Source organism: Lonchura striata, chromosome 1A, assembly GCF_050655825.1.
Source record: "Lonchura striata isolate lonStrDom1 chromosome 1A, ASM5065582v1, whole genome shotgun sequence".
In the NCBI taxonomy this organism is placed as follows: domain Eukaryota; kingdom Metazoa; phylum Chordata; class Aves; order Passeriformes; family Estrildidae; genus Lonchura; species Lonchura striata.
In genome coordinates, this window is record NC_140741.1 from 36529143 (window position 1) to 36542726 (window position 13584).

Here is a 13584-nt window from a genome sequence, read left to right on the forward strand (position 1 = left end):
AAGTACATTTACACAGTAGCTCCTAATGCTTTCACCTTCAGGATGGAGATCTGCAGATAAGGAACAATACTGCACAGTGAAATATAAGAAATGGAACTGCTTTTCTAAACACACAAAAAATTCAATTCCTTATATGACTGATATCTTTGTATCTTTAATAATCAGAAAGATAGCAGTCTTTTACTGTTTTATTAGCTTTTATCAATGCACTTAACTGCAAGAGTTTGAACTCATGGTAGTAGGAATGGTGTACTGATAACTAGGTACATTAAGATGTATTTCCTAATAATGCATAAGTTGTGTCTATGTTGCTATGAGAAAAGGAGTGCAGTCTCATTTGAATTATAATAGAGATGAACCCTGTTACATTTTATTCTTTTTATGCATTGATCACATGATCTTCATAGGTACTCATGTTTAAACCTGAGCCTTCATACACACCAGATACCTGAGTAAATTTTTGTCTTCAGGATTTTTCTACAGGCCACTCATACCTATTACACATCAGATGCTCTAGTCCAAAGCATAATTTTTTATTTCATCTCAAATCACATGTATTTAAGTCTATGCTATGAAAATAATGCAAATTTCATTGTGTACTTTGGTGAAAATTGATTTTTTTTGTCAAAACAAACCCCATGGCTTTTTTACTTAACAAGATGTTTATAAAACACTACCAGAGACACAGGAAGATCAAAATCATGTGCTTCATAACAAAAGATATTAAGAAATAACAGTAGAAATTAGGGCTCCTAACTGTGTTAGGAGTTGAAGTCAAAGCATGGTGACTATTATTGTGCCAGGAAGTGTAGTGTAGATCTATCATTTAAAAGCACTGTCAATATATTCAAAACCTGCATAATCCACTGCATAATCAATTCAGAAAAAAAAAAAATATGCCTTAAAGAATATGTCTTCCCGAAAAGCCTGTACTCCTATCTATTGCCCAGTAAATGATAGGTACAGAAATATACAGCATCTTTCCCATCACTCTATTGTCATGTAACTAATGAAATCTGTTAAGGCTGATTCTAAACAATTTCTGTATTTCTAATTTATACTCCCTATTTGGAACAATCTATCATCTTAACCCCTGATGAACCAGATTCTTCTCTCATTAGCTTGCCGTGACAAATATTATGAACTTTGGCGAATGGACTATAATGTGATGAAAATCAAATAAAAGGAGTAATTCACTAGACCCTCTTTCAAATGTCTGAAAACTTAATTGTCACCCTGAAGTTGCAAATTGTTCTGAACTTATTTTGAATAGTCACTTTATTTCTGCATTATTTATGTTCCCCTCTTCAGAAATACAGTTTTCATTTCCAGATTTTTTTTTTTTTTTTGCATGGCAGGCACTCTTTCAAATACTGTATTCATGGATTTATATGGTTTTTATATTGCAAATTTTTCATTTTAGACAAAGACACAACAATGTGAATCACAGATTGTCATCACTCAGTTTGAACTTCTTGGGTTTGATCACTTAAAGATTCTACTAAAATGACAGTATTCACTGATGATTACTTGAATGATAGGCCCTAGTTAATAGATCAAGCACTAGTCATAATTACTCTCCGACATAATTAGTTCTGCTGTACTAAGAATATTTCTATGCTACATCCAGGTCCACAGTAATCTGATTGTTCTTATTCTTGTCTCAAAGTAACAATAAGGAAACAAAACTCCATCTGTTTCTACCAAAGGAGCAAATATATTTCTGAGCAGAAAAATCTTTTTGTTAAGCATCACCTTCATGTTATTCATAACTGAACTAAGGAAGTTCATGCTCAAGACAAATGAGTGAAACAAGCAAAATCCTTTTCCTCTAAGAGATTTTCAGGGTTTTTTTGAATACAAAAGCTGGTCCCCAGTGCAACTAAATAAGAATACAATTACTCTGCTTTCTACCAAGCAACAACAGCCCAATATATTTTCAGTAATCTTTTTGTTGCAGATCAAAGAATTTTTTTTTTTACTGCTATCAAAATGACCCTTAGTATAACAGATTCTCCCTGGAGCCCTTTTTGAATATCTCGTAATGTACTTTGAAGGTGATCACAACTACACTTTGTCCCTCCTCTGTTGTATAGGTTAAATGTCTCTGCTGTGAAGAGAAAATAGATTGAGACATCAAACACAGTTGTAAAATACAAAATCCACGAGGTTGTAGAAGACAAAAATAGAGGAATTCTATTTGAAATAGGGTTGATAATATCAAACAAAAAATGAATGAGAAAAATGTACGTACAAGATACAGAAATAATACTCTAACTTTGTGAATCTTTACATTTGTAACACTAATAAGTGTATTCTTTGGATAAGAATATATCCAAAATTTAATGAAATTTTTCATAAAACAAAGATTTTGAATTTTGTTCTTTCTTGTCAGATTTTATTAAACTCAATTTTTTAATAAAATTTTTAAAGAGATGGATTATTTCCAACTAAAATGCAGAGACTATAAGGAACTAAACACACTGAAAATAGCACAGTGGTGAGAAAGGGGAATATGTGGTGGCATTTGAGAAAAGCAGTGTTGATGTGGAAATTTTATGATGCTCATAAGGAAAAATATATCAAACAAAGGTCAGAACAAAAAATCTGTTCTGAAGAAAGTTCAGGTCAATGAATGACAATGATGACAAAAGATTTAATCTAGTGGTGAAGGATGAATTAGGAATCTGGAAAAAAGGAGCAGAAGAAAAAAAAAAAATACAGCCATCAAAGTCTTACTACAAATGTTAACCTCATCTTGAAGACGGGAGGAAAGCTGTCAACCAGTAGACAAACCCCAACCATGAAAACTATGGCAAGTGGTAGTTGGAATAAATAATGGAAAAAATAAATAGATACAATATACCATAGGAATGAAAAAAGAGTGGAAAAAAGACTGAAGATGACAAAGAACATGAATGCAGGAAAAGGAAATCCTTTGCTCTCTTCCCTTGTTCACTGTTTGAGGCTTTCTTTTATTACATCTAGTAATCTGTTTATTATAAAATCTTCAGAGAATTTGATATACCTTAAGTGAGTTTCTTCACACATTATGGGCTATATTAACAAATAGTGAAAACAAATAGTTGCTTTATCTTTGCTGAAAGACACACCTCTAGTTTATACATGAAAGCAAATAAATGAGTAGTCGAGTTTAAGTTTCCTTTCATAAAGTATTCTGCTCATCTACTGAAGCGTTGTGTGACTTGATAAAGCTACCCAATGTAAAGGCTATAAAAATGGAATTTTAATACAGCAGTGAGATTGCTTTAAAACTACTCACAGAAGAGCACTACATTCCTTGTTTAAAGTATAATATCTTCATAAAACACAAACTACACTATAGCTCTGACTGACTTGGGAACAAACAATAGCCTTACACCATCAAAACCTTACCAGCTATTCCAGCTCACTTGCTGGCTCCTGATGGGGCAGGTGGAAATGTATTAGATTGTCATGTTGTCAGGCAACAGAACTGTCATTATGGGTGTAGATGTTCACAAGCCCCTGTGGAGTTCTGCCAGTCCCAATTCAGTAGACTTGAGCTCTTCTCTCTGTCATCTTCACACTAACCTCATTCTTTACCTCTGTGCTTTCCACTATTATCTTGAATCTCCATAAAATATTTTGTGACCTCTTTTAATATTATTCTATTTTCTCTTCTTGTTTCTACTTTACTTTTGCCAGAATTAATCCTGATAAAACACTACTTTGAAGTTCAAAATCAGACAGTTCAGTTTCTGGAATTGTGCATGCTATTTTTCTAGAGACATCTTCCACTTCTTTTTCTCTGCCTTTATTTTTCTCATGTTCTCTTTCTTCCTTTGCTCCTTTCTTCCCTTCTTTTCATTTTTTTTCAGCTCTTTCATGTAACATTTCCATGTACATGTACTACATGAGCTGAGCAGTCAAGAGCAGTTAATAGCTGGGATATCCTTGGAGGTAAAAATATAGTAATATTTGAAGTCACTAGCACTCTACAATCTATGTTTTTTAAAGACACTTTAATTGCTCAGCAATCATGCAGAACTGAGAAATATAGCTCTGCTTCCAAGGTAATAACTCCCCAAATTGCAAAGGTTGCTTACTCAATACCCTTGCTATCTAGAAAAATATGACAATGACACCAAGACTTAAAAACTCAATTCTATGTTAATCTATTATTCACTGTTAGCTTTCATGGATTTTTGTAGTATTTCACATAACCTGCTGTGTGCTACTGTCATTTAAAACATAAAGACTTAATCAAGCTTTGTTTCTAAATGAGAGAAGTTGTTCCTATTGAGTCCATTTATATATCTCTGATTCAGCTACAACTAAAGTTAAAATGAACAGGAATTCTATATTAGTAAAGAGATGGTAAGCTTTAGCACACAGAAAAGGTATCAGTAAGAATTACAGTCAGCTTTCACTGACCCTTGATGCTTTCCCCTATAACTTCCCTCTCCTTTTGTGTAATTATCCCATCAACTAAAAAGATTTCAAAGGTTTTATTATGCTAATTTTATTTAAATTATTCACATATATATATTTAACATTTAAACATAATCTTTACAAAGTTATCATGATGTTATTAAAAGGACATAATCTAGCTAATGCACTGATTAAAGATTTCATAAAAATTGGAGATGTCTGTAATATTTGAACCTCTATCATACCTGAACTCCTGAGGGTAAGACTTTGGATCTCTGTCCAACATGCTCAAAACATTCTCTGTTCAACATGCTCAAAACATTCTCTGTTCAAACTACCTTAAAAAAGTAGTCAAGCAGGAGAGGATTCTCTTTAACCCTTTTTGTTCCACTTGGGACCAAAATATTATGCTGTTGTATACATAAAAGCAGGTTCTTAGGTTCTACTCAAAGAGATTTGAAATTATGTTCAAATTACAGCAGTACTTTTGAAGATTTTACTCAGAGTAATACTTTAAAACCTGGAATTACAGAATAATACTCATGTACATGTGTGTGTGTGTGTGTGTGTGTGTGTGTGTGTGCAAAAGAAACACACAAATCATACCAACACCATCTATGATACCATACCTGTGGAGGAATCAGTTGCAATTTGGGCATAAAACAAGAAAAGTTTCTCTTCAGTACCATGGACAAGAACTTCACACATTGTTCATGAACATGGAAACAACATACTCAGAAAGTACCTTTGTTACTTAAAAAAACCATATACCAGCTTCTGGTTTTTTTTTATATTAAAGTATCAGTCAATTCTTTCTTTAAAACATCACTGTTCTAATTAAAAATAAATTGTAAAAAGATCAACATCAGAAAATACAGGAATGTGGATCTAGTTACCATGCCTAACTTGTTTCTTCTTCTAACTGGTCCCTTCCATTTGTCACTGGCAACAGAAAATGAAAACCAAAAAGTCAACCAGGAAACTAAAAGGTGGATTAAAATCCCTAAAGCTCTTGTCACTCCTTTTTAGCATAACTTGCCCTTACAAGAAGTATGAAATATTTACTATGCACTATATTTATCTTCATTTGTTATATCACACAGAAGATAAAAGCCTTGTATAAAAAATGGTGGCATAAGACATTCCTTTTATCTTTTTCAATATTTTGTATGCGTGTTTCCCAAGTAAATTACTACTGCACATAATAAATCAAGTTTTCATAATAGTTTAATAATGCACTTTCATTTCGTTAAATTTAAAAGTTATATATGTTTCATAAATCTCAATGGTCCCAACAAGACATGGCAAAATGCTAATAAAATTATGGGCTTGGCCTTAATGAAAGTGCTAAGTTTGTAATTTAGTATCTGTAATTATTAAATAACTAGTCAGTTTGCAATGAATCAACAAATTTTCAATTTCATAGATGGTATACAACTCAAAATTAAGAATAGGGAAAAACTATCATCTCAAATTAGTCAACTTTCTAAATCTCTATTGTAACTACAGACAAATGCATTTTATACCTTGGTGCAAAGAATCAGCTATACAATCAGACACTGGTATCAGAGACTTCATAAAATAATACTTTCTCTCATCTTTCCATTAAAATGCATTACCTTCTAATGTCAACAGTGACACTTTTAAACCCTTTTTCTCTGAAAGAAATTGTATTGCCATTATAATTGTTTAAAAATATATGCTTGATGTGTCATATGTCTCACACTTCGTCAGATCATTTTCTGGAGTGTCTCACCAGTCGGTGTAGCTTGAAACCCATAATTTAAAAGTTATAGGTCCATGAAAATCAAAGGAAATGTGTTCAGAGTCTTAAATAAAATCACAAATTTTTTTTTTGTAAAGACAAGGTATGATTTTCATGAAAATAAATCACTTTGTAATAACAAATTCAATATCCAGGTCTACATCAATACACAAAACAAAATGGCAGATCCACATACTGATCAAATTAAAAGCTTGCACTTTGGTTCTCCTTAAAAACATTAATAATTAAGCAACACTGTAACAGAGCCTGCCAGCAAAGACAGTACTCCATTAAAAATCCACTGATAACTCACACATACTCATAAAACATTCCAATTTTGCTGTCCAAAACCAAACAGTTTCAAGACTTTTTTGCTTTGTTTTGTTGTTTGCTTTTTCAGGTTTTTTGCAGTTTTTTTGGATTTGGGTTATTTTAATTTCAGCAATGCTATTAACTTAAACATGTAAAACACCTAGAAGGAAGTCACAAGTTGTATTCTTAAAGTTTTGTAGCAAAAACTTACCCTCACATTTTTGTCAATCACCGTTTTTTTAAATTGAGTATTTTTCTGTTTGTGCCAATACACTTGTTGAAATGTTGGCTGTAACCAAACACCAGCTGCACTTACCCCAGTGTTGTCATGGTGACAATGGTGTACCAGAAGGCTGCAGGGATGCTGGTGAACTTGCTGGCTGATGAACCTTTCTCTGCATAGTACATGACTGTGGCAAAGATGATGATGGCCATAGTTAGTGAGAAGAGGAGGAAGCCTAACTCCGAGGCACAACTTTTCAGCGTATAGCCCAGGATGCGCAGACCCTGTGAGTGGCGGGAAAACTTAAAGATTCTGAAGACACGAAAGACTCTTAATGTCACAAAAGCCCCACTGACATCCTCATTATCTGTCATCACCAGGCCAATGTAATATGGCATAATGGCCACCACATCAATGATACTCATGACACTGCGCACGAATTTGTAGCGACTAGGAGCTGCCAGCAGACGTAGGAGATATTCAACTGTGAAGATCATGACACAGGCAGTATCCAGACAGAAGAAAGCCACCGCATACCGCTCTCCACAGGGCAGCTCTTTGATGCGACCCGGGCTTACCCCACAGGGCACTGTCTCCACCACATTGGCAATAACAGAGACAGCAATGAAGAAACCAGTGACATAGTAGAACACCAGAGCCAGGGTACTGGTGTGTGGGTTTTCAAAGGCCCGCCACATCCTCTGACGAGCTGTCATTGAGGGTAGGGAGCTCTCAGCTACGTGATCCGTATCAGCATCATCCTGCAGGCGCTCAGCATTCTCCCGCCGGCGATCCTTGTACTCCTCATAACAGCAGTCACCAATGATCTCAGGGATGATGCCGAAGAAGGCCAGCTCCTCATCATAAGCTGAGATGCACTCCTGGCGGGGATAATGAAGCTTCCCAGTACGGTAGAAGTTGAGAATGTGGCGGAAAATGTCAGGGTCCCGATCAAAAAAGTACTGCTGTGTCTCAGGATGGTAGAAGAAGTCCCGCTCTGAACTGCCCAGCAGAGTGTCAGGGTAGCGCTCTAAGGTGTCCAACCATGTCTGGAACTGGATGCCACTCACATTCAGCACAATCAGAGAGTCCTGGCTTCGCTTTCTCTCCTGCCGTGGAGCAGCTGGCATGGGACCAGTAGCCACTGGCATCCATCCTATGGCTGCTGCCCTGGCAAAGGGTAACCAAGCTGCTACACCTGCCGCCATGGTTCCAAACACCTATTACAGCTAAGGGAGTCAATCTAGACACAGTTCTGGTCCAGCCACTAAAATAGAGAGAGAAAAGAAAAATACAAATTCTCACACATTCTTGAAGCAGCAGAATTTCTGAACATTTTTGTGATATTCAGTATTAACTGAAAACCCTTCTGCTTCCTTTTTGTTCCCTCCACCTTTTCACCCCAGAATACGCTTTCCAGGTGATGGTCAGACTGTTAGGACAATAAATGAGGGCACTTGGAAATCCCTGTATTCAAAGCAGCATCTCTAACAGCCAGATCCTTTGGATATAAGGTCTCCCTCCATTCGAGGCCCCTGGATGGAAGCAACAGTCCTCAAATCACTAGCCCCTGGAGCCGGCTAGTAGCTCTAGTGCAGCTGTGCAGCCACCTGGAAGATTTTCCTCCGCGCGCGATGCAGCCGGTCCCCCCGCCCCTCCTCCGCTCGCTCCCGCCCGCCGCCGGAGCGGGGCCGCGGCAGCCGGCGGAGCCCTTCCCTTCCCGGGCGGCCGCAGCGGGGCCGCCGGCGCCGCTCGCCGTGGAGGGGCGGAGGGGATGGGCCGGGAGGGCCGCCCCCCTTCCCGGCGGCAGCCCTGGAGCAGCGGCGGGAAGAATCCTCTCCCTGACCTTTAATCGCCGTCCGGGGACTCCTCCAGATCCCGGCTAGGGGCCAGGGGAGCCGGCGGGGCAGGGGGAGGAGCTCCGGGCGGCAGCATTAAACTTTAAGGCAAGTTTTCCGTGCAGGAAACGCTTTGAAGGGCAGAGGGATGCCGGGGATGGGGCGCCGGGAGCGGGGAGCGCCCCACAGAGCAGGAGGGGACAGAGCGGGGCTCTTCCCCGGACGGAGCATCAGGGCACGGCCAGGGGCTGATCCCCGGCGAGGAGACCGGGGTCGGGGAGAGCTCCCGCGGTGCTGGCGGGGGCAGGGGCGGGGGCTCTGGAGACACATGCAGTAGGTGGGCTGCCGGGGCATCCCCGGGAGTGCCCGAGCGGGCGGCGGAAGGCGAAGCCGAGGGAGGCTGGCTGTGGAGCGGGAGAGGAGCAGGAGCTCCCTGGCGGCGGGGGAGGCCGGGGGCGCGGGGCAGGGATGCGGGGTGCCTTAGGGCTCGGCGGTCGGTGGTGGATCATACCCTCCCCCCACTCCCCCCGTACCCCCGCCTCCTTCCTCTCGCCCCTTCCCCTCGGCTTAGCTCTCCAATCGCTCCAGACGTGCCCAGTCTGCGGCACCTACCTGTGAAAGTCTGGCGAGAGCGCTCAGTTGCATAGAGACTTTTGGAAATACGGGCTCTGCCGCTAGATCTCCGCGCCCCGCCGGGAACGGCGGGGAAGTAGTTGCTCCTGAGAAAGCTTGATCGCATCCAAAGGGACATCGATAATAAGGCTCTCCCCCACCCCCACCCCCCTCCGCCACCGCCGAGCGCCAAGCAACAAGTTCAAGGGGTGGGTGGGGGGAAAAAAAACAACGTAATCGCGCCTGGCAGCTCTTGGAGCACGTCCTTGCGGGGCGCGGATCCTGCGGCGCGGGGCCGCTGTCAGGCGCGGCTGCGGCTGCGGCCGCTGCCCCTGCCCTGCCGCGGGCTGCGGGCGGCAGCGGCGAGGCCCTGGCGCGGCCGGGGGCGGGGAAGGGGCTTCCCGCTGCCTCCCCCAAGGCGGGCGGGCCATGCCACCCCGCCGCGCCGCCGCCGCCCGCGGGCGAGGGGCGCATGGGCGGGCGGCGGTGCGGGCGCGGGGAAGCGCGGGGCGGGCGGGCAGGACATCGCTCCGCGGGCGAAACAAAAGGGATGCGGGCAGCCGAGCCGGCGGCGGCAGGGCAGGCAGGGAGCGCGGCTGTGCCGGTGTGTGTGCCGGTGTGTGTGCCCGTGCGTGTGCCGGTGTGTGTGCCCGTGCGTGTGCCGGTGCGTGTCTCTGCGGGGCCGGGATCGTGCGGTCCAACCCCTCCGCCGGCAGCGCCGCACAGACCCTCTGGAGTTCGCGGTGCTTGGGGTAGGGATCGGTCGGCGGCGGTAGCTTAGGTGAGGTACCGAGGGGATTTCTGGGGAGCGCTAGCTGCTTTCAAGGGAAAGGGAACCGTTCACTGCAGAAAAGGGGAATGAGATGCCTGGGAGTGAAGTGTATGATGCTCCTCACGACCCGCCCCGAGCCACTCCGGAGTTCTGGTTGCAATGTCCAAATGGCTCTTACCAGCTTTGGGAACGGCGAGAGCTGGGACGGGTGTGGGAGCCTTTTCCTCCTCCTCTCGTTCCGCTCCCGTGCCGAGCCGCGTCCCTTTTCCGGACGCTAGATGGCGCGTGGATGACGGGAAGTGAGCTCCCGCCGGGGCCGGGCCGCCCCGCGCCGCGCGCTCCGCTCCGCGCCCGGCGCTCTGCCCGCGCCGCGCCGCCCCGGCCCCGCCGCGCCTCCAGCTGCTGCCGGGCGCGGGCTGGGCGGGCGCCTGATTTCCCGAGCCCTGTGCGCCGCTCTGATGGTGCCGATAAATAGAGGGAACGGTCCATATTTTTCAGTCAGGATTCTGAAACCGCTCCATGTCTTCTTCATAGACCTTGCAAGAAGATACTAGAAGGTATTCCTCCTTCTAATTTGCCTGTGTTTCCGTTTGGTGGTAAGAGGTTTTGAAAAAAAAACAAACACAAAATAAATAGGCTCCTTTACATGTGAAGTTTTTACAACCAAACCTTCCACTCTGATAAGCAATTTGAGATATATGCCAAAGAAAACCAAAGCAAAAATAAACCAAATACACACTGAACTTTGGGAGTTAACTCTTTTCTGTATTTTAATAATATGCTCAGCTTCAGTATATATTCACTTCTAAGTTCCCATGAAAAAGATGAACACTTTCAGTATTGTAGCCTAACCTACAGCCTAAATTGTTCGTTCAAATAATACTCGAAAGCACAGAGAGAAAAGGCTTAAAAATGTTTGAGTACAAACTCTAGTATAGGAAAACTGATTACATATATCAAGTCACTTGAAATAAAATATCACATTAAATAAAAGATACTTTCTGTATATTTGCTGCACTTGTTTGTTGATTTGTTGCTTTACTTTCCTGAAAATAAAGAGGTTTCCTTGTCAGCTATAGATTCTTCTTGTAGTCAATAACTGCTCTTATTTTTTTAACATGCCTAGCTTTACAAAAATCAGTGGCTGGCTTAAGTTGATCTTTTTCTTTAGAGCTTTTCCTGAATAGGAATCTCACAATAAAGAATTTTCTATTCATAGAGAGAACCCGTAAGAACGGGTGCCATTAGAGAAACACCTAGATTCCTGTTGCAATCTTAAAGTTGTTTCAGAAATTTACAAGTTTCATTTAAAAAAATGGAAAAAAACCCCAAACAAACCCTATATTTTTGGACAATTTTGGGTACCACATAGCATTATAGCATTTAGTCTGTTTTAAGTCAGAGGTTTGAAACCATTTGAGGTATAGAGACTTTTCTGACACCCTTGCCTGGAAAAATGATTGCCTCACCTTAAAGTTTTGTGGACACCCAGTGTATCAGTCATCTTTCCAAAGCAGTGTCTTGGAAGTAAAAGAATAGAGTCTATTGACTCCTTAATTAATATGTTACTGAGAAGCAATAGCCAGGAACTCAAACTTTCACAGCTAGTACCTTATATTTAATTCATTAAAATTGCCTGGCTGAAGTATTCCTTACTTCATATGTTTCAGAAGGACTAAATCTTGCTAAATAAAGTGTACCTAAATAATCAGGTCTTTCTAAGTCAAAATCCTGCCTGTGAAATCAGAATTGGCCACAAAGAGATTGGTGTGATGTGACAGGGAGGATTATGACTTCAAGTAGGAATTAAATAGCAGGGACTCAAATGAGACAAAAATCCTATTTTCAAGGGAAGAAAATAAATCCTAGTAATTGTAGGAAAAAAAGAAAATGATACTAGGGGGAATGCACAATGGGCTCTAAGATGAGCTGTTTCTTAATTCATTCCAAAGTCATGAGACACAAAGAACTCTCTGAGGATTAAATAAATTACCAGCTATGATGCAGAAGTTTATATTAATGAGCTTTTTTTTTTTCCTAAATATTTAAAATGTTTGAAACTGCAAGTTTTCTTTACAGACTGAAAGCACATGTGTACCCCTCTTTTTAATTCGTCTAGTATAAGACAGTTTCCTTTTGAGAAAAAAACACTGCAGATGGTGTTTTGTTTTGAGGTTTGTTAGGTTTTGGTTTTAGTTTTGTTTTTTTCTTCTTTTTTTGTTTTGTTTTGTTTTTAATGAAGGGAACATTCCTGAAACCATCTAAGTAGCAAAAGTCCAATATAAGAATTTCTAGAATACAGGCCCATTGAAGAACTAGGTTGTGAGATTAAGAATGTGTCTCACAAAGGAAAATGTTTGATTCTACCTTGCAAAGATAAAAAAAATAGTGCTTTGGTCAAACATGGAATCAGCCCAAACACCTATAGTCAAAGACTGCAGTTTCTTTGCCTTCACAGTTTTTTTTGTTGTTGTTGTTTTTTTGGGGTTTTTTTTGTTTTGTTTTTTTTCCTAAATCTAGCTGGTTTTTGTGCTTTGGGCCAGACGGAATAAGGAAAAGGCTTTTGGTAATTTTTCCAAGACAAAAAGTCATTTTTCTGGGAGTTTGCTAAAATAGGCTCAAGTCACTCTGCAGTGCAAGTGCTTGGTGTCCTTCTTCCTATGTGGAGAAATGGATTGCTCTGGACATTAAAAAATCACCTCTCACTGGTCAATGATTAAGACATACTATGGAGGGAGTGCACCATAGACACCGTTTCTTTTAGATTCTGAAGTCAAACTGAAAGGTAGTATAGCCACCACTTGTGGGAACCCCAGGCTTGCTCTGGGGTTCCATGTGGTGGTGAAATTTCTCCTCCAACCCGTGCTTCCAAAGAAAAACTGCACAGGCTCTTGCTGTTCAGTCTCAAGGCAGTTTATTGTGAGTTGTCTAAAAGATTGTCTTCTCGGGCTGCGGCTGCTTGGTCAGCGGCCCAGGCAGAGGCACACACACACCCTGACATCCTCTCTATCTGCTGTCTTCTTCTTCTCCCTCCCGCCCAGGGCTGCTGCTATCTTTTATATGATATATTACGTGTTCCATGTTTACAGTTTTCCCCAGTACCTACTACCTAGAGTGCTTTTCTACTCTAAACCAATCTGTGAGTGCCAACATCACCAAGAACATGGAGGCAAGGAAGAAGAAGGAGGAAGAACAGGATCCGCCCACTTTCCTCCATCTTAGAACTTCTGACCCCCATGTACAAAGTAAAAACCCCCCTGTACAGATGCTAAAACCCCCCCGTACAATACTAAAAAAAATTCCCCTCTGTTTTGTAACTACTTTTACTATATTATCTAACCTTTTGTGACTGCTTGTTCCACCTCCAAAGTTGGTAACTCATTCCATGGCTCAAACTCAAAATCACAGCTGTTTCCAGCTGCCTGTCGGGATCTAAAATGCTTCTGACCAAGGCCTGGAACCTCTAAAAATGTCTGAGGGACATTTTGAGTTCCAACAACCACTAACCTAAAAAAAAAAAAGACCCTTACTTCTGTGGAAAAAGGATTTTTTTATGTATTTATTACAGATTTAAAATCTGGAACATGAAGGCAGAGCTGTCAGCATTGTAGTTTCTTTTTTTCTTAGTGTGAGGCTAAGTCAATATTTG

The 13584-nt window shown here is 41.5% G+C and overlaps 1 protein-coding gene across 2 annotated transcripts in view; it reads right to left on the minus strand.

Annotated features, from left to right (window-relative positions):
• KCND2 (potassium voltage-gated channel subfamily D member 2) overlaps positions 1-10253 on the minus strand; it is a 261088-nt gene extending 250835 nt beyond the window's left edge. Inside the window, exons 1-2 of one of the 2 annotated variants that reach the window (XM_085568627.1) lie at positions 10114-10253; positions 6807-7980 (exon numbers count right to left, since the gene is read on the minus strand). In XM_085568627.1, the coding sequence (XP_085424753.1) occupies positions 6807-7921 (1115 nt within the window). In that variant the 5' untranslated portion in view covers positions 7922-7980; positions 10114-10253. Of the gene's footprint in view, positions 1-6806; positions 7981-9163; positions 9506-10113 lie in introns of those variants that run through there. The other variant, XM_021553483.4, reaches the window with a different exon arrangement.
• Positions 10254-13584: the final 3331 nt, after the last annotated feature.